Source organism: Culex quinquefasciatus, chromosome 3, assembly GCF_015732765.1.
Source record: "Culex quinquefasciatus strain JHB chromosome 3, VPISU_Cqui_1.0_pri_paternal, whole genome shotgun sequence".
NCBI lineage: Eukaryota > Metazoa > Arthropoda > Insecta > Diptera > Culicidae > Culex > Culex quinquefasciatus.
Window position 1 is genome coordinate 66,780,892 of NC_051863.1, and position 21,512 is coordinate 66,802,403.

Below are 21,512 nucleotides of genomic sequence, written 5' to 3' on the forward strand. Positions count from 1 at the left end.
TAGACGCATCTGTTTTGGATCTACCTTGTCGGAGGTTATTCTTGATATTCATCCGGATCGAATGCAACAAGAATCATCCAAATCGGTTGAGTTTTCACTGAGATACAGCCGGTTGAAGTTGCATTTCCAACTTTTTTGACCCCCTTGGTGCTTAGCGTAAGTTTTGATCCCGTTGGTGCTACAAGTGTTATATCACCCTGCTGTCATTGGAGGGGAAGCTTTGTTATGATTCGTTTTTCTTCGCCGAATGTACATGACGCTTTTTGCAAGTGGAGGGAAAGTTTTGTTATTCGTTTTTCGTCGACAAATGTAGATGGCGTCTTTTTCATGATGCTTTTTTTCGTCACGAGGTTCATGTAGTATTTTATTTGACAGTTTGACAGGGCTATATAAACAGGCACTGCTGATGCCAGAGATTTTTTTTATGTTACTTTATTTAAAATTATTATTAAACCGATTTCATTGAAGTAACTTTTGCTCATTTTTGGTGGAGAGGTAGCTTATTAGGAGTACTTTCAGAATATGCAATAACCCAGAAAGTGTCAAAATGTACATGTTGCCTTTTGAAATGTTGCCGTCGATTTGATGTCCTTTAAAACATATCAAAAAAAAAAAAAAATCAAGTTTTAGTGACAAAAAGTTAAATAAAAAATTACCAAAAAATTTTTTACCGTGCATCATTTTTTTTCAGCGTAGTCCATATCCATACCTACAATTTTGCCGAAGACACCAAATCGATCAAAAAATTCCTTCAAAAGATACAGATTTTTGAATTTTCATACATCATTTTTGTAGGTCAGCTGCCAAATTTGTATGGAAAATTATAAGCATAAGCATAGCATAGGTGCCCACCCGCAGTTGCTACTCCGTTATTGACCAGGACCTCCAGAAGTTACATCCACGAGCCGTGGAAGATGAGTGGGTGCTATCTTTCCTCGCTTCGCAACTTCTCAAAGGCCCCTATCATGCTGATCAATACCGGCGCCGGCCACGACCAGTGGTAGAGTCACGGGGAAGTGGATGGGAATGTTAGTCCGATACTTGAGTGATAGAGACCGCCCAATCGACTGCTTCTCCGACAAAGTATCACATGAGTTTTGAGGGGTTAGTAGATGGGTATGAGGTCAGGATTCACGAGTGGCAGTGATGTGACCATGAGCATTTTGTTTATCGGTTGAAAAATTTAAATCTTAGGCAGCCGGCTGCGGAAAGATAAATTATTGATTAGTTAGAATGTTTTTTTAATCGAACGCGTGCCAACCGAGCAGTAGTGCTATGGACTGGACTTATTAGTATATTTTTAATAATTGTACAATTTAGATAACGCGTGCAAATTTCAAAAATAGTAAAAAAAAACGCTTTACTCTTCATAAAATCGATAGTTTGATGAGTTAATACTAGAACTGCCAGTTGGAATAAATTATTACGATTCACGATTATCAACAAAAAGAAAACAGGACACTACGTAACCGATTCTAATGAAATTAAAACAATAACTTAAACAAACTAAACCGGCGGCGTGCCTTCCAATCAACGATGATAAAAGAAGGACTTATGAAAAATAAAATATCAAATGAAAGGTTCGGAAAACACGTTGCAGAGTAACCGCGAGGTCTCGCTACTCACAATCGAATAAAAAAAATGCAAATACGCGCGCTAATGGTCTATCCTATATGTCAGCGCGAAAAAAAAAGCAAACCAAAAAAAGAACATTTTAATCGCGCGATTCTTTTTCAACTGACGACGATTCTGTTTTCGCTCCACTTTGTGTGCCTCTGCGGCGCACACACACACCGCTGAAACCTAAAGAGAAGGAAAAAAAATGATAAACTAAGAATAATGCGAAGAATACAGACGGAGTTTTTTGATTTATATTTTAGTTGTTTGATGTATTTTATTCTCACGGCGTGCAATCGGATGCTGCTGTCAAGAAAATTAATAATAAATTTAAAGAAGTTAAAGGATTAGTTAATGGTAAGTAAATCAAAGACAGGCGACTGAGGAATAATTTAACTCACTAACAAATCACTAACAAATCAACGAATAATTTGAAACAAGACTGATTAAAGATCTACATGTATTTTATTCTTCCTGTCCAGTGCAAAATTTAGTTACTTAATTTTCAAGTTAAATATATTATGATTGAGTTATCGAATTTTAAAGTTAAATGCATGATGAATGACACCAAAAGAACAAACTTTTTCTTGGAACAAACTCACCGGGATTCTGCGAAGAAGGCATCACTGAGTTAGTTCCGCCACCGACCACCGTCAAATGTAATGGCGTGGTGGCTGAAACACTGGCACAGAGCGTCTATGAACTGTCACCTTTCGTCACACCGGCAGCTCCTCTCACAGCTGATTCCAGTTTTCAAGCCCGCGGTAATCCAAGACGCACGCACTCACACAGACACAAGCCAAGTAGGTCGAGAGCATAAAAAAACACTGCTTCCCTTCTCTTTGGCTACACCAACACACACGGCTTGCAACATAACCGAGGCTCAAAATTCTGCAATTTATGTTTTCTTGCTTAGCTCTCCCTCTCCCTCTCTCTCTCAATTATGTTTCGCTCACACACACTGACACAACTCTTCTGAGAAACATTTCCATTTTTCTCTTTTGTGGCCACTGGTAAACCTGCTTGTGGAGTTTTTATGCTCCGCTCTCGCAAAAATTATATCTCTCTCCTCTCTTCCGAAATTTTCATCCGCCGAGGTACTGCTTCTCATACCGCCATCTTGGAAATAACAAATCAAATTTCACAATTTTGCAATAAAACACCAGAAACTCTTGAAAATTTTCACTTCCATTATGTTATTCCGATTTATAAGCCACTCCGAACTTCGTTGTCTGCTGCCGTTCGTCGAACACTCAGTAAATAGCCCCGATACCCCTTTCGAAAAACAAGTTTGCACTGCAGAAAACGAACACTTCACAACGTTCTGATACACCAAAAACACTTCAAAATAATTAAATTTCACGATCAACTCAACGACACAACAAAACTAATCGTCCCGTGAACCAATTTGACCAAAAATCCCGAAAAATCACTTCAAAAAACGAAAATATTCACGACGCCAAGACCGTGTCCCGAAAATGCGTGCTCTCTCGGCCGATGCAAAACTCCAAATTTGTATGGAAAATTATATGGACAAACTAATGATGCAAAATGGTTTCTTTGGGCATACCGACAAAATACAAAAAAAAAAAAACAAAAATTAAAATTTAAGAAAGAAGACCGATTTCGTAGAGAATTGCTCTTTAGTTAACTAACTTTGGGGAGTGGGGTTGCAAGTTTGGTTTTCTATCTCTCTGTTATAGTCTGTATAAACGTTTTCAACATTTTCAACCCATTTTCCAAACCAAGTATCAAAATAGAAAATTTCTTCCACAACATTTACCTGCGCCGCCGACTGCTGCTGTTGATTGTGCTGCTGCTGTTGCTGTAGCTGTTGTTGTTGTTGCTGCATCTGCTGCTGCTGTTGCTGGCTTTGGCCCGGTTGCTGCTCGTTCTTCCACAGCTTGCCACCCTTCAGGATGCCACTTATCGCCTGGGCCGTGCTTAATGGCTTGTGCTTTCCACCGATTTCATAATGGCCACTGGCAGGTGACGCCCCGGTTGGCGGCGGTTGGCCACCATCCTGGGACTGTTGCCGCTGCAGCTGCTGGGCCAGCTGCTTCTGTTGTTGCTGCTGGAGCGTTCGCAGGTCCGCGTTGCTGGAGGGCGGGACCGCCGTGGAGCCGGCCTCGTTCGATCCTGCTGGAACGATGCCAGAAGAGGTTGTAGTGGTGGAGGAGGAGGATGAGGCTGGGGCCACGTGACGTGGCGCCGGAATTGGAGGATTTTTGACGGGTGGAGGAGGAGGTTCGGTATCGGTTTGGGTTTTTTGCACGATCCGTCGCTCCGTAACGGTTGTCATCGTGATGGTTTCGACTATGTAACGTTGCTGACTGGTCGTGGTTGAGGTGGACTGACCCTTGGACGGAGTGGCACCGGCCCCGGAAGAGGACCGTTCCTCATCATCATCATCATCATCGTCACCTGTGGCGTTGTTGTGAGTGTGTGAACGTGGCCGATTTTAATTAAGAGGCAGATTTTTTTTTGTTTGTTTTCGTTGGATCCCGCGTGTAAATTGGCATGTTATTGTTGTGGCGGGCACGTCGTGCAAAGAGTGGAGGGGGAGGGCGGGGAAAACAACAAGAGAGAAATCAATTATTCAGCTGAATGCAGTCAAAAAAGAGAGCTGGAATGTCCAACCCCCCGTGCTCTTCTTACTTCTTTTTTTGGACGGGGTGACAGATGACAAATCGGATTGACCTAGTGTCAAATATGAATGCACTAATTAACTTCTACAGGGAGGGCGGTGCGCGACTTGTATGTGTGTTTGCAACGGGATTGCAGTATGTCATGTGCGTTAATGTGTGCAGCGAAGAATCGATTTTTGGGGGGTTATTTTGAACGCGACACGAGCGTGCTGTGGTATGTGAGTATTGTGTGTGTGAAACAAATCTGTGTATGCGTGTGTAGTTTGTGGAAAAGGATGAATGCACTCAACTAACCCTGAGGAACAATGACAAAATTAGACCTAGATTTTTTATATTTATTGAGGTATGAATATTAACTTAAATTCTCAAATTTCGCATGTTAAAAATAGAAGGGCGTCCAATTTTCCCGGGTTTTGAATTTCCCGGGAAACGGGAAAAATATTTGTAAAATCCCAGGAATTCCCGGGGTCCCGGGAAATTTTTCAAACAGTAATAAAATCTATGTTTTCATTATATTGGTTATATTTTAAAGTCTGAAAACGACGATAGAAAAAAAAAATGGTGGTAATCTAAACTTCTATCGAAACAACACGGAGGAAAAAGAGTGCCCAAAATCGTGAACAAGCTTTCATGAAAATGGAAACCACGAACAAAGTGTTCAAATTCTTTTTTCTCCGTGAAAGACAGCAGTTTTTATATAGCTTAAAAGACATTCAAAAATTATCTGTGTTACGCTTTGGATTTTAAATTAACCACTTTTTTAAATACATTGTGATTCAAATTTCTATGTATTTTATAAATATATTCTTTTATTTATTTTCGTAATATGACGTGACTCGAAAAGCCAGAAAAATTTCTTTGAAAATGTAATTTAAAAAAAAGAAGCGAAAACAAAAAAAAAATTAACACTAGTCAAAGTAAAAAATTAGAAAGGTTTTGAATTTCTTGTTTTATATAAAACATATTTTTAAAAAATATCTTTAAGTTACTACTGCCAGCTAGGGAAAATCGACACTACAGTCGAATTGTCACAGGAGACTTCAGAGCAATAAATTAGGATATTGGTGTACTGATTATAATTTTCTTTTCCTGTTTTAATGAAGTCAATCAAAACATTATACAAAAAAATGCATCAACAGCTGTCTTAATTCGAAGATAAATAATTTTATATGATTTTTTTTCAAATTGAAAATCATAAATATGCATAAATAGTATTTAAATTAAATACCCATTCTTAAACAATATTTTAAATTAAATAAAAAATATTGCAAGCGCTAGGCATTATGTAAACTAACAATTTAAAAATGTCTTTAATAATCCAAATGAAAGTTGATATATGCCGAATAAAAATTGTAATGCTTTTAATTTTTTATCGATTACTAAGTACCGTTATCTGGGGAGAATCCGGAAACATGGGGTGAATTGGGACAGCAGTTTAAGCAATGCTGAAGCCTAATGTTCTCCTTTTTCCTTTTTAGAAGTGGTTTCGGTTAGACCAGATTCAGAGCAACAAAATATGTTCATATGTTCTGCTTTTCTCTAAACCATCCTGCACACTCCGTAACTGAATTTTTTTTTGTTTATTTTATTTTCTAAGTTTATTTTGTCATGGTAAAAGTGAAATATTTTGAAGAAATAAAAACTTCTCAATTTACTGAAATTGTGGAAAATCAAAGTTATTAGTAACAAGTTCAAAACTACTTTTGAGCAATTCCAGTTCGAATCAGAATTTTTTCTGGTACTTTTGTACCCGACCCTCTCCGATTTCAATGAAACTTTGTAGACATGTTATCCAAGGCCTATATAAGCCATTTATGTGTAAATGGAGCCAATTGTATTCGAAAAAAAAAACATTTGAGAGGGGCGTAAGTTATTTGAACATTTTTTGTATTTTGCCATTTAAAAACTGCTGTATCTCAAAGCCGTTGCATAGTATCAAAAAGTGGTCAAAGACAAACTTGTAGGAAATTGGACGGGCTTTCTGAAAAATTACACTGAAATAAAAATACTCGCCAAGTCTATGAGATTTTTTGATTTTCAAGCTTGAATGTCAAATTTTAAGGTGATGTCACAATTTTTTCGATCAAAATTTATGAGGAAACAGCCTAAGATTTTACAAAAAGACTGACGAAAAAAGCAGGATGGAGTAACTCTCCTAAAAACATACCAAAATCATTTACTGAATTTTTTTTTTGCAATGTGCTCTAAATGTCAAAATTTTCAAAAACCGATAGTGGGAATCGATTCGCCAGACATTTTTTCATAAAATTTCCATATTGACCATTCTCTTATGTCCAAAGAAAGGAAAGATACAGCGCTTTAAAAATTAAAATATCGAGAGCATAGGTTTTTTGGTGGTTTTCGGTAATTTCTATATGACAGACTTGATTTCAGTCTCGTAAATATTGCTCGTTTGCCTTTGACAGCTTTTAATTTGACTCGTTTTAATATTTGCGTAAGCTTATTTACTATTGAGGTTTCTACCACACTGACAAAAATATTCTATTTTCAGTTATGAGCAATGTAATTAAACTTATATCTACAAGCCCATTAGGGTGGTCCAAATCCGGACTTTTTTGGGGCTACCCCCTGAAATCAAAGATTGACCCATCACTAGGCCAAATTCCAAATTTGAGCTCATTCTGACCACGGGAACCCCTCCCTCCAATCGCTTAAAGTTTGTATGGGAAAAATCGTCAAAATGTATGGAGAAAAGCAACTGTTTTACTTTTTTACCTGTGGAAGGCGCCATAATTATCCGATTCTTACCATTTCTCAAATGTAGAACCTTCATTAAATTTAGAACAACTTTCCCGAAGACACAATATTTTTAGGATTTTTTCCCGCGAAGTTATTAGCGCCCAAAACTGGCCATTTTTGCGCGGCCAGCTGTAAGGGGCTACCTAACAACGATGTTTATTTCCAATTCATACTCGCACGTGCTCTCTCTCAGGTTCAAACTCTCTCACGAGCTTGCTCGCCTGCCTGTTTACCTACAAGCGCGCGCTGTTTCTCGGCTTGGACTTTTGTCGTCGTCGTCGTTTTCGTTTGATATCCGCTACGCTGCGTTCCTGGCATGTTAATTATAATTTTCAACAAAAATAGTCGGTTTGTATTGAGATATAAAATCAAATGTAATATGTGAACAACAAAATGAAAAAAACACAACAATAGATATCATATTATAAGAGCGTGTGAGAGAGAATACAAATTTGATGAATTAGTTCATCCATGAATTGTCATCTGTTCTGATCCAAACCTAATTGCAAACGAAATACCATGCCTTCTATCGGATGGGGAAGTAAAACGTCGGTCCATTTGCGTAAAAGAGGATTTGGGTGACTCACCACACAAATCCTTCGGACGCCTAGAAATGAGCAGAAACTTGCAACAGAGCCCACAAAAGACCCGGGGGTCGTTAAAGTGGATTGCTTTGCTTTTTTTACAGGAAATACCATGAAGTTTTTAGATAAAAAGGAAGGAATTTTCTTTAGATTTTTTAAAAACTGAATCCAAAAGAGTATCTTAAAGGAAGGCCGCAACTGCAAGATCTGAAGGTTGTTAACGATTGTGCAGAAAGAGATGTTTCCTGAAACGAAAAATTTACAGGTAAACTGACAAAAAATTATAAACAGTTGCAATATTTGTTGCAGGTGGTCTAGGAACACAGAAAGAAATTTCCAGAAAGAATAAAAAATAATTTTAGAGAGCATGAATGAAAATTTGCAGCAATAATTGTAAAATTGCCTTGATTTGTTCTGATTTGTACTAATGTATATTTTTGTTAAAGCAAACTACCTAAAGGAACAACATTTGTATTACCTGAAGATTTTTTCAAATAATTGAATCATTATCATGTTTCTTTAGCATATACGAAAAACTGCGTGTAGTGCTTGGAAAAACAAACAAACCCTGTTCTCATGACATTTGCTGTATTTTTTTAATTGAGCCTAAGCTGTCTTTTCTTTAAACTATTTTTTTCAGCGCAGTTTTTTTTATTTTTGACATAATTTAAGAAATTATATGCTAAATATATCTCAAAACAATCCTGCTATTTTAGTTGAAAATTATAATAAACATGCCAGAAACGCAACGCAGCGGATAGCAAACGAAAACGACGATGACGACAAAAGTCCAAGTAGAGAAACAGCGCGCGCTTGTAGGTAAACAGGCAGGCGAGCAAGCTCGTGAGAGAGTTTGAACCTGAGAGAGAGCACGTGCGTGTACGAATTGGAAATAAACATCGTTGTTAGGTAGCCCCTTACAGCTGGCCGCGCAAAAATGGCCAGTTTTGGGCGCTAATAACTTCGCGGGAAAAAATCCTAAAAATATTGTGTCTTCGGGAAAGTTGTTCTAAATTTAATGAAGGTTCTACATTTGAGAAATGGTAAGAATCGGATAATTATCGCGCCTTCCACAGGTAAAAAAGTAAAACAGTTGCTTTTCTCCATACATTTTGACGATTTTTCCCATACAAACTTTAAGCGATTGGAGGGAGGGGTTCCCGTGGTCAGAATGAGCTCAAATTTGGAATTTGGCCTAGTGATGGGTCAATCTTTGATTTCAGGGGGTAGCCCCAAAAAAGTCCGGATTTGGACCACCCTAAAGCCCATACATTTAATTGAAATGTTGTCAAATACAAACTTATGGGGAATTGAACGAGCTTTCCGGTAAAAATATTTACGAGACTGAAAAACCTAGCCTATCACATAGAAATTACCAAAAACCACCAAAAAAAACCTATTTTTTCGATATTTTTATTTTTTAAACTGCTGTATCTTCCCAAGGATTGGACATAGGACAATGGTCTATATGAAGACTTTCATGTAAAATTGTTTGGCAAATCGATTCCCACTATCGGTTTTTGAATATTTTGACGTTTAGACCACTTTTCAAAAAACAGTTTTAGTAAATTATTTTTTTATTTTTTCAGGAGAGACATACCATCCTGCATTTTTCGTCAGTCTTTTTGTTACATCTTAGGCTATTTCCTCAAAAGTTTTGAACGAAAAAATATCGTGAAATCACCTTAAAATTTTACTTTTAAGCTTAAAAATCAAAAAAGCTCATAGAAGTGGCGTGTATTTTTATTTCAGTGTTTTTTTTTCAGAAAGTCCGTCCGATTTCCTTGACCACTTTTTGATACGATGCATAGGCTTCGAGATTCAGTAATTTTTAAATTGTAAAATACAAACATATTTAAATAATTTACGCCCTTCTCAAATGTTATTTTTGAGTGCAAAAATGGCTTATATAGGCCTAGGATAACATGTCTACAAAGTTTCATTGAAATTGGAGAGGGTCGGGTACAAAAGTACCAGAAAAATTCCTGGAATCGCTCTTTTGAGAATTCCCAGTTTACTTCTCTTCAGTCACATTTTAAAATTTAAATGAACAAAAGTAGCCCGGTCAGCGAAACAATAAGCTTGTTTGTAGGTCATGAAACATAATGTGCCTCGTTCCGTGGAACCGTGGAAATTTACAGCGAACATTGATTGGTTATTCAAACAGTAACAAGCACACTTTTAATTATTTGAAATTGGCCGCTTGCACTTTTTCATTTTAACTTGTTGAAGCAATAAGCCACAAAAGCATCCTGTTCAATTTGTTTGCCATTTCAACAATGTTGATTCAATTTTTGTTACTTGATCCTTTTGCGAATATTACAGAATGTATATGTAAAGGATTGCAGATAAATTAATGATAGTGTTGATAAAAAAAATCCTAGTTTATAACCCACAATTAAATGTTTCATAGATGATGTATTTTAGGCCAGAGTGTTGAGTGCATTCCGATTTAGTTATTGTGTGGGTGTGTGTGTGAGAATGTCTACATAATTCAGCATCTGCTACAAATGTGTTTAAATTTCGCCTTATTTATCCAATTTATTTCATGTTTATCGAGATGATCGACGGGGTGATTCAGTATTTACAGCTTCCAACGTAACGATGATGATTTGAGATGTCGAGAAATGTGCCAGTTTTGTTTTTGTTTGCTGCCTAGTTGTGGTTGCAATAGTCGAAACGATCACGATGTGAGGGGACTGATGTTTTGATGATTTGCACACTACTGTGAAGAAGCTGTTTTTTGTGATCATTAAAGATTATGGTTGACACAGAAAAACACGCGTGAATTTGAGATCCTGCTTAAAAATCTATGTAAATTTACATATTTTTAAGTGGTAAATTTACAGTTTTGGATTTTGTGTTTTCGTTGCGTCTATTGTTCTGTGTCACTTACGTTTCAATTCCAAACTTTTGCCCCGCTAATTGAATGCCTTTACGACGACATTCAACAAACGGGACAGAGCAATTTGGCGTGAAAGTTTTGAACCATTTTCCCTCTTTTCAACGCTCACCTTGGGCCGCGTCCTGGACCTGCTTGATGGTGAGGAACTTGGGCCGCTCCTCGCCGGCGATAATCTCCTTCTGGGTGATCCGCCGCTCCGGCGAGGACTTTTGCAGCGGAACCAGCGCGATCGGCAGGGTGGCGTGCGGGGGCAGCGGCGGTTCCATCATCGGCGAAATGTCGTCCGAACATTGCGAGTCGCACTCTGGGGAGGAAGAAAGACAGCAAAAATAATAATGAGTTTTAAGGTAATTAATTCTGCTTTCACAATTGCACTGTACAAAATGCAATTTAACTTGACGACTGACAAAATCATCGAAATCTGTTGCCCTAAGAAATTTTAAATTTTAAGCAATGTTTCAAATGGGTCAAAGGTAGAAGAACTGGCAACACTGTCATCAGATATCAATATGAAATCGATGAAATCCTAGCAACATTTCAAAACTGTGTGACACGAATTTATTTTCAAGTGATTGTGACAAACAAGGGGCTTCCAGCATCAAGGATTACTGACCAGTCTAAATGGAATTACCAGGATTACTGACATTATGGCACGAATTACTATGATCTCTCAGAATTACTTGGGATTTCCAGAAACCACGCAGAATTGGTCAAATTTATAAAAATAACTTGGAATTACTGCCTAGCTTCCAGCATATTGAGAAAAGTCTTTGGAATTGGATCGAATGTCAGCTGTCAAACGCACAAAACCACGTGCTTGACAATAGTGCGTCCAACCCGGGAATTCCTGGCACAACATTCCCGGGATTTTTATATGTTGTACGGGGAATTCCCGGAATCAAACAAAAATCTTTATTTGGCCTGGAAATTACATTAGTATTACAATTTATAATTTTAAACTTTTCTAAAATTTTACAAAAATTGGTACCATTTTGTTTGTGGTCATTTTTGTTTTTTAGCCATCTTTAACCAATTTTTTAAGCTGTTTTAGTCATGTCATATAAAAAAAATTAAAAAAAATTTATAAGTTACTTATTTAATTTGAATTAGAAATGTGGTGCATATAAAATTCCAAGCACAACAGAGAACAACAAAAATTTGTTTAAGTTATCTAAAAACTGCTATCCTTGTTTAGATTGATATTAATAGTATTGAGCTAATTCTATAAATTTAAAGCTTAAAAGCAAATATAAAGAAAACATAGATTTTATGACTTTTTCAAAAACTTCTCAGGAATATTTAAATATTTTTCCCGTTTTGAGTGCATTTAAAATTCAAAGCACAACAAAGAAAAAAACAAATCTTTAAAACTATCTAAAAGTGCTTTCCTTGTTAAGATTGATCTTAATAGTTTTGTGCTAATAGTATGATTTTAAAGCATGAAAAACGTAACAAATATAACGAAAACATAGATTTTATGACGTTTTCAAAAAATTCCCGGGAATAAATAATATTTTTTTTCCGTTTTCCGGGAAACTCAAAACCTGCGCAAAATTGGACACTGAAGTTACTTCACAGAAAAAAATGGTAATATTCATCAGGAATTGGTGACAGTTCTTGTGTCAAAATAAATGGTTAATTGACCTCAGAAAATGATGAATTTCATCAGTTTTTGATAAATATTAATCAGGTTCACATTTTTACAGATTTTTTATGAAATATTCAACCTACCAAATTTTCAACATTCCAAAATTCAACTTTTTTTCTGTGTTGAATTGATGGGAAATACACGAATTACTGAGTAACTATGGAATTACATGAATTACATGAATTATTACGGAATTACTGGTAGTTCCAGAATTACAGGAATTACTGCAGGGTTGCGAAGTAATTCTGGAATTACTGAATTACTTACTCATAATCCGAATGATCCCGTACTAGCTATAACTATGGTTTCTTAGATGAAAATGAATAGGCAATAAATAGAATCATAAAGGGTTTATCGAAATTATCTTTTTAACAGTTATTATCTATTATTTTATTATTTTTCGAAGAATGTTTTTACAAAAAAGAATCATGCTCAAATTCCAAGTAATTCCGGATTAGTGACCAGTCTGACACGATGCTTGAAACCCCTTGGTGACAAATTAAAAAAAAATATATATGTATGAAGATCTGGCAACACTGTTATAAGATTTTGGTTCTTATCAAGGAGTAATGGAATTTGTCCAAGCTAAATAATTTGAGATTTTCTGAAAATTAACTTTGAAACCTTGTTGTGTTTTATTGAATTTTGAACTTTTAGGATCAATTTCTAAAAATTTAGAATAAAACAAAATTATTCATTTCAACACAGTTTGATTGCTAACTTATCACTGTGCAATAAATTTAATTTTCCCGAAATTGCACCGCCCGAGGCGGATTTCCTTCGGAGTTTTTCCCGGGGAAAAGAACCGTTAAAAGTTCAATTGTGATAATTTATGGGTTATTTATGAAACAAGGAGTGAAGGGGCGATTAAAGTTAACAGCAGTTCAACTTTGGGCACACTTTTATTGCTTTCGTTTTGTTCGCAAAGCACTCACTCTCTGGGCCCAATAATTGGTGTCGTGCTTTTGCCCGATTATGACGAAGGTCAATGGGGCTTTATGGCAGGGCGGGTAATTAACGCTGGATATTGGACACAGGCTTTGAAGCACTTTAGAAGGAATCGATGATTTGCAACCAATAATTGTTTTAATTACGTCAATGGTATGAAAGGATCCAAAAAAACCATGAAAAATTTTCTAACCTTTCTAATAATATAACACAAAATCGCACAACTACCATCAAATCTGAATTCAAGAGTAAAATTCAATTCCCGAACCATCATTGAGGCAAACAAACCCAACACCACCCGTCCGACAATGGCTCGAAAAACGTCGCCGCCAGGGTTGAAACTCTTTTGTTTTTGCACACAACCGTTGCTATACTGGAGCTTCCTTCATCGGTCCTGCCAGCCATATAGCTACCGGAACTGCAGTCCACTGTTGGTCGGTTTTCTGTTTCGGATGCGAAAACATTCAAATTGCAGCACAAGCAGTGTTTTTGGGGTTTTAGCTGACACGTTTCGAGGATCTGTAGGACCGTAAAACGACGTTTCTTTGAATAATGTAACTTTGCATGACTTTTTTATAAACTCAGATTGTTGAAGTTATTGAAAATTTGTATCTTAAACTATAGTTAATTTCAATATCGAAATAATAAAATTTGTAAAAATGAAACTCCTGTTAACGGTATTGAGGTGGTCACTTCGCCCTGAAACCAAAGTTGTTCGCAGCAGATAAATAATCAATTTCGAATTAATTGGATGAATGGGTTTTGTCCGGTGGCCACAGTTCTGTTTTCCTGCAGTTGCTTTGCACTCACTCTGAACTGAAAGGAACGCTCTACAGCTTCCAGATATCGGTTGTAACCAGCTTGTGGTGCTATTTCGCTGGAGCTTTTTTGCCCAAAATGGGAACATTTGGATTTGACATCAAGCAGGGCGTGGTGTTTTCCACTCGTGGTGCAGCAAAACTTCAATAAAACCGTTTTTATTAGACACTTTCCATTTTTTGTTAGCTAAATATTCAGCCAGTTTTTTCTGACATCAACATAAAAGTCTAACTTACAATCTTTCTTTTGAATTGTGGCGCTTTATAATTGGGTCGGCCGTTCCCAAGGTATGATTTTTTTCGACAATCGACAAAAACGTCATTTTTTTATCACCCTATTTCGGATAGAAGCAACTGATCGCTAATAAAAAACTATGAGTCTTATAATTTTGGCCAAGGAACTCCCATGCCAAATTTAGGCCAAATCGGAGCATTTTCGATTTGGATACTTCCGGTTTGACATGGAATCGTTGTACAAATGAAAATATTCTACCGATAAAAATAGCTTTCCCAACAATTCTAGGTTTTAGATTTTTTGTACGGGAAGAGTTCTCTCAGATTTCGGTCATTCGATTTTTTTTGTATTTTTTAATCCGACAGAAACTTTTTTGGTGCCTTTGGTATGCCCAAAGAAGCTATTTTGCATCATTAGTTTGTCTATATAATTTTCCATACAAATTTGGCTTCATTTTTCGATGCAAAATCAAATTTGCAATCAAAAAGTACTTTAGAGAAATTTTGATAAAGTGCACCGTTTTCAAGTTATAGCCATTTTTAGGTAATTTTTTTTCAAAATAGTCGCGGTTTTTCATTTTTTCAAATTTGTGCACATGTTTGCCCAACTTTGAAAAAAGCAGGAGCGGCCGTGGCTGACTGGTTACAGTGTTCGCTTTGTAAGCGAATGGTTCTGGGTTCGATGCCCATCTGCTCTCAACGAGAAAGATTAGAACCCAGAAATTAGAAATGATGAATATGAACGAAAAATCAAAGTCGCTCGAGGCGGGGTTCGATCCCCCGTCCTTTGGGTTGGTAAGCAAAAATGCTAACCACTAGGCCATGACGACTTGGTGAACTTGGTCTGAAATTAGGAATACTGTTACAGAGAGCGAGTTGTGGCGCTATAACCACGGCAAATAGTGTCCAGGGCATTCGTGGAAATACAATGTCCCATCCCAGAGGGTCCCGGAGTACCAAACCTTCTTAGCATGGTGCTCCCAACGAATACAACCAAATCTCGGAGCGTATGGTGGTGTGTCGCCACGCTTCTTCCTCCCCTGTCGATTCAGAATTGTGCTGTTGTTCGAACACTCAGTGCTCAAACTCAACCCAATTACGAGTCATCTCTGCGATACGGCTTTATGCAGTAAGCCTGGCCGCTTTAACGCTTGTGATGTTTCAATGCATTCTAATGCAATGGCGCACTACAAATGTTAATAAATGACAAGAAGAGTGCTAGGCGTCATCTAACCTAAGGCACTCTCCAGGATCCCTTCGAAAGATTGGCTGCGCTAGGGTCTGATTAGATTAGATTAGATTAGATTAGATGTTTGCCCAACTTTGAAAAAAATATTTCTGAAAAGATGAGAAAATTCTCTATATTTCGCTTTTTCGGACTTTGTTGATAAGACCTTTAGTTGCTGAGATATTGCACTGCAAAGGTTTAAAAACAGGAAAATTGATGTTTTCTAAGTCTCACCCAAACAGCCCACCATTTTTTAATGTCGATATCTCAGCAACTAATGGTCTGATTTTCAATGTTAATATATGAAACATTTGTGAAATTTTCCGATCTTTTCGAAAACTTTATTTTCAAAATTTTCAAATCAAGACTAACATTTCAAAAGGGCCAAACATTCAATATTACGCCCTTTTAAAATGTTAGTCTTGATTGTGAAATTTTGAAAATAATGTTTTCGAAAAGATCGGAAAATTTCACAAATGTTTCATATATTAACATTGAAAATCGGACCATTAGTTGCTGAGATATCGACGTAAGAAAATGGTGGGTTGTTTGGGTGAGACTTGGAAATCATCAATTTCATGTTTTTAAACCTTTGCATGGCAATTTCTCAGCTTTTCAAAAAATTTTTTTTTTCAAAAGTGGGCAAACATGTGCATTTATTTAAAAAAATGAAAAACTGCGACTATTTCGAAAAAAGTTACTTAAAAATGGCCTTAACTTGAAAACGGTGCACAATATCAAAATTTCTCTGAAGTACTTTTTGATTGCAAATTTGATTTTACATCGAAAAATAAAGTTGAAAATTTTTTGCGACCGATATTTTTTTTTAATCATTAATGACTGAAAAATTCATAACTCGGTCAAAGATTTTTTGCACAACCTGGAAATTTCAGGAAAGTTGGCATTTTATGTCCTCTAAAACATATCAAAAAATAAAAAAAAATAAAAATAGTGTTTTTTTTTGCAAATCAAGTTTTAGTGACAAAAGGGTAAATTTAAAATCACCAAATTTTTTTTACCCTGTATCATTTTTTTTCAGTGTAGTCCATATCCATACCTACAACTTTGCCGAAGACACCAAATCAATGAAAAAATTCCTTCAAAAGATACAGATTTTTGAATTTTCATACATCATTTTTGTATGGCCAGCTGCCAAATTTGTATGGAAAATTATATGGACAAACCAATGATGCAAAATGGCTTCTTTGGGCATACCGAAGGCACTAAAAAAGTTTCAGTCGGATTAAAAAATACAAAAAAATGGAATGACCGAAATCTGAGAGAACTGCTCTATTACAAAAAATAATCCAGGAATTATCCTTCAAAACCTTGAAAATGATAATGGAAATAGTAGTTTAAGCAACAAGTTGCAAAAACAAGATTTTTTCAGCAAGAGTCGCACGAGTCCGACGAGGTTTACGAGGTTAAATACGACGAGTGCTGAAAAAATCAAGTTTTGCAACGAGTCATCATTTTTTGCAATTCCGAAAAATGCTTTTTTAAAGGAATTTTATGTAAATGTAAATCGGCAAAAAAGTCAGAGGGTGGTTTGAGCACACCCTTAAAGTTTTTTTTGCAATTCCGTCGTGAAACTACTTACTTTTCCTGTCATTCTTGAACGACGAAACAGCCTACTTTTCTGTACCAAAAATAACAGAATCGAATAGCAACACTTTTCAAAATAAATGCTGAAAAGTTCTACTTTTCAGCACTGAAATGGGTGCTGAAAAGTTGAACTTTTCAGCACTTGTTTTGAAAAGTAACACTTTTCAACATTTTTTTGATTTAAACGATTTGTTGACAAAATACATGAAAATTCGACTTAAAATTTCACTCAATGGGTGTTTTCCGAAATTGCAAAAAAAGTTGTATGGAACTCGTTGCAAAACTTGATTTTTCAGCACTCGTCGTATTTATCCAACTCGGTGAACCTCGTTGGATAAATGTACGACTCGTGCTGAAAAATTCCTCTTTTTGCAACTTGTTGCATAAACTACTATTTAGGATCTGTTTTAAGGGCATTAAAATAAACATTTTCATCAATTAACAAAAAAAAAATTGAAAACATTTGGAAACATCATTGCCGAGATAAAGCTATTTGAAGTTAGCAGTTTCAAAAAACATGACGAAGGCCGATATTTAAAAAGTTCATTTAAAAAAAAGATAAAAATATTTTACAAAAATTTACTCATTATTTGCTATAGTGCATTACAAACATGATTTTAATAAAAAGTCGAAATTTTTTTTTTTCAAAAAATCATATCCTTGCGAAAAGATTGCAAACATAAGACATACATAGTTCTAAGTTCCAATACCCATCTTGATTAAGGAGCTTGGTCTGTGATAGGAATATTTTCTGAAATGAGTAACGGTTTTGTTCTGCACATAAATTATTTGACAAAATGGGAAAAAAATTAAACCGTTAACTGGAGCGAATTGGGACTCAATTCTAAAGAAGAAAGCCTCAATTTTGAAAATCTTTATTGTATTGAATGTCAAACTATCAATGACAAGCATATAACAGAGCTGAACTCTTTTTCAACTTCAAGCGCCGGAAGCTGGGCTTCAATTGTGTTTCAATTTCCGGAAATCCTGCTTTCCAAACTCTATAGTTCCCCAGTGTGACATTTCACCATCAGTGTGGACTATTTTTAACTCAAATATGCTCCCCCGTTCCACCTCCCTGCTCCACACTGACGTCTGAAAACGACGACGAAGGACAATTTTTGCTGGGAATTAAATAATGATAAAAATGGCACACAATTCACTGCCGTATATACGAAGGTATAATGCAATTCCGGCGTAATTAATTTTTCATCCGTCACCATATTCTCATACTACTGCGCTCGGTACACACACACTGCGAAAAAGAAGAAGCAGAGTGTAGGGATTTATGAAATTGGTTCTCTCATGCATGCACTGTGCACTGTGACAATTGTATGCAATGAAACTGCATTTGCTTATGGCGACGATGACGGTCTCTCTCTCTTTGCACCTGTCATTGTTCTCGTGGTAGGAACCGGGACCTGTTCCCAATTCCGAGCTCTCTACCGCTCGTGTGAAGGATCTACTTACAGCTACTGAGGTCAAGGTGGTGCAGAGTATGGTTGGAACAAAAAAAAAATGTCAAAAAATATTCAAATTTAATGAATTTATATTAAAGTTTCAACTTTTCCCACCTTTTCACAACTATCTTGGGCAGCTGTCCTCATTTTTGTTTGACAGCGGAAAAAAGCTCGTCCTGACCCGGAAAAACTACGTAGAAAAGTAAGGTTGGTTCCAACTTAACCGACATTATTTCCCATCTCACTTTCCCGCTTTATCTCACATTATGGAAACGTGTGCAGTAATTAATGACCCTGGGGAGCCTTCGGGCGCGCGCGTCCGACAGAGTTCTCTGCTGGGTCCGGGCAAAGCCACGGGTACAAACAAGGTTCTTTCCTTCAGTTTGTCCCCGTTTGGCATACATTCGCTTAATTGTGGCGCAGAACAAAACGGTTTACTGCCGGAGGACTGGCGGGAAAACGGCCTCATTTCAAACGGGAATTCCTGGCACAGCCCAAGCTCATTAATCAAGGTGGGAAATATTGGAACTGTTGGATAAGATTTTTTCCCAGGTTGGAAGGTTTTACCTCTAGGTGGACCGAAGATTGATGATTTAGTTTGAGTTTGTGACTGATTGTCATTCATGCTCCAGTTTATTGTGTAACATTCATTCTCCAGTTTATTTCTATGAATCCTCTTGCTGGTTAACATTACGTAGTAGGTCTGGCCATATGAAAAAAGGCATGTTCCGTAGCTAGGGATTTGGAATTTTGAATTTCGCATTTAGAATTATTTGGAATTTGAAATTTGGAATTTGGAATTTGGAATTTGAAATTTTGAATTTGAAATTTGGAATTTGAAATTTGGAATTTGAATTTTTTAATTTGAAATTTGGAATTTGCAATTAAGAATCATTGGGCATTTAGAATTTGGAATTTGCAATTTAGAATCATTGGAATTTGGAATTAGGAATTAGGAATTTGGAATTTGAAATTTGGAAATGGAATTTGGAATTTGGATTTTGGATTTTGGATTTTGGATTTTAGAATTTTGGAATTTGGAATTAAGAAATTGGAAATTGGAAATTGGAAATTGTAAATTGTAAATTGGAAATTGGAAATTGGAAATTGGAAAATTGGAAATTGGAAATTGGAAATTGGAAACTGGAAATTGAAAATTGGAAATTGGAAATAGGAAATTGGAAATTGGAAATTGGAAATTGGAAATTGGAAATTGGAAATTGGAAATTGGAAATCGGAAATTGGAAATTAGAAATTAGAAATTGGAAATTGGAAATTGGAAATTGGAAATTGGAAATTGGAAATTAGAAATTGGAAATTGGAAATTGGAAATTGGAAATTAGAAATTGGAAATTGGAAATTGGAAATTGGAAATTGGAAATTGGAAATTGAAAATTGAAAATTGAAAATTGAAATTGAAAATTGAAAATTGAAAATTGAAAATTGAAAATTGAAAATTGAAAATTGAAAATTGAAAATTGAAAATTGAAAATTGAAAATTGAAAATTGAAAATTGAAAATTGAAAATTGAAAATTGAAAATTAAAAATTAAAAATTGAAAATTGAAAATTGAAGATTGAAAATTGAAAATTGAAAATTGAAAATTGAAAATTGAAAATTGAAAATAGAAAATTGAAAATTGAAAATTGAAAATTGAAAATTGAAAATTGAAAATTGAAAATTGAAAATTGAAAATTGAAAATTGAAAATTGAAAATTGAAAATTGAAAATTGAAAATTGAAAATTGAAAATTGAAAATTGAAAATTGAAAATTGAAAATTGAAAATTGAAAATTGAAAATTGAAAATTGAAAATTGAAAATTGAAAATTGAAAATTGAAAATTGAAAATTGAAAATTGAAAATTGAAAATTGAAAATTGAAAATTGAAAATTGAAAATTGAAAATTGAAAATTGAAAATTGAAAATTGAAAATTGAAAATTGAAAATTGAAAATTGAAAATTGAAAATTGAAAATTGAAAATTGAAAATTGAAAATTGAAAATTGAAAATTGAAAATTGAAAATTGAAAATTGAAAATTGAAAATTGAAAATTGAAAATTGAAAATTGAAAATTTGAAAATTGAAAATTGAAAATTGAAAATTGAAAATTGAAAATTGAAAATTGAAAATTGAAAATTGAAAATTGATAATTGAAAATTGGAAATTGGAAATTGGAAATTGGAAATTGGAAATTGAAAATTGAAAATTGGAATTTAGAATTGGAATTTGTAATTTTAAATTTGGAAATTGGAAATTATAATTTTGAAATTGGAATTTTGAATTTAGAATTTTGAATTTAGAAATTGGAAATTGGAATCTAGAATTTGGAAATTGGGATTGGGATTGGGATTGAGATTGAGATTGAGATTGAGATTGAGATTAAGATTGACATTGAAATTGAGTTTGAGTTTGAGTTTGAGTTTGAGTTTGAGTTTGAGTTTGAGTTTGAGTTTGAGTTTGAGTTTGAGTTTGAGTTTGAGTTTGAGTTTGAGTTTGAGTTTGAGTTTGAGTTTGAGTTTGAGTTTGAGTTTGAGTTTGAGTTTGAGTTTGGGATTGAGATTGAGATTGAGATTGAGATTGAGATTGAGATTGAGATTGAGATTGAGGGACAGTATCAGAATCTTAATCAAAGGACAGAGATTCCCCTAATCAACACCTTTCCAAAACTATTCACTTGACATACCCTTATGACACCACCACAGTTTTGAGCAATTTTACAGATAATTTGATTCGGCACGTTCCATATCCCCCGATACACTTGTCTCTGTCACAAGCAGGATTGGCCCTTCTGGCAGATCAGGTTTATCACTCCTACCACGAAGCGTCGCTTCGGTTACATACCGCGTTAACGTATGCATGTCACATTATCGCAGGGACCGCAACGCGATGTTCCTGTTCTGTTTCACGTCGTCATAAATTCCCAGTTCGTCGTCCAGCCTGGTGGCGGCGGGACAGTCACACACACAACCCCCATCCCCATCTGGTGGTCCCATCATGGAGGAGGTTCACATACGATCGAGTTTTAGAGTTTTGACAACGGATTTTGGCTTCTTGAT

General features: G+C 35.6%; 1 protein-coding gene across 1 annotated transcript in view; it reads right to left on the reverse strand.

Moving 5' to 3' along the window:
* Nucleotides 1–21,512, reverse strand: part of LOC6032521 — a 290,364-nt gene that overhangs the window by 25,202 nt on the left and 243,650 nt on the right. The window contains exons 5-6 of the mRNA XM_038260848.1: nucleotides 10,624–10,818; nucleotides 3,401–4,041 (exon numbers count right to left, since the gene is read on the reverse strand). Of these exons, the coding sequence (XP_038116776.1) occupies nucleotides 3,401–4,041; nucleotides 10,624–10,818 (836 nt within the window). The remainder of the gene's footprint in view (nucleotides 1–3,400; nucleotides 4,042–10,623; nucleotides 10,819–21,512) is intronic.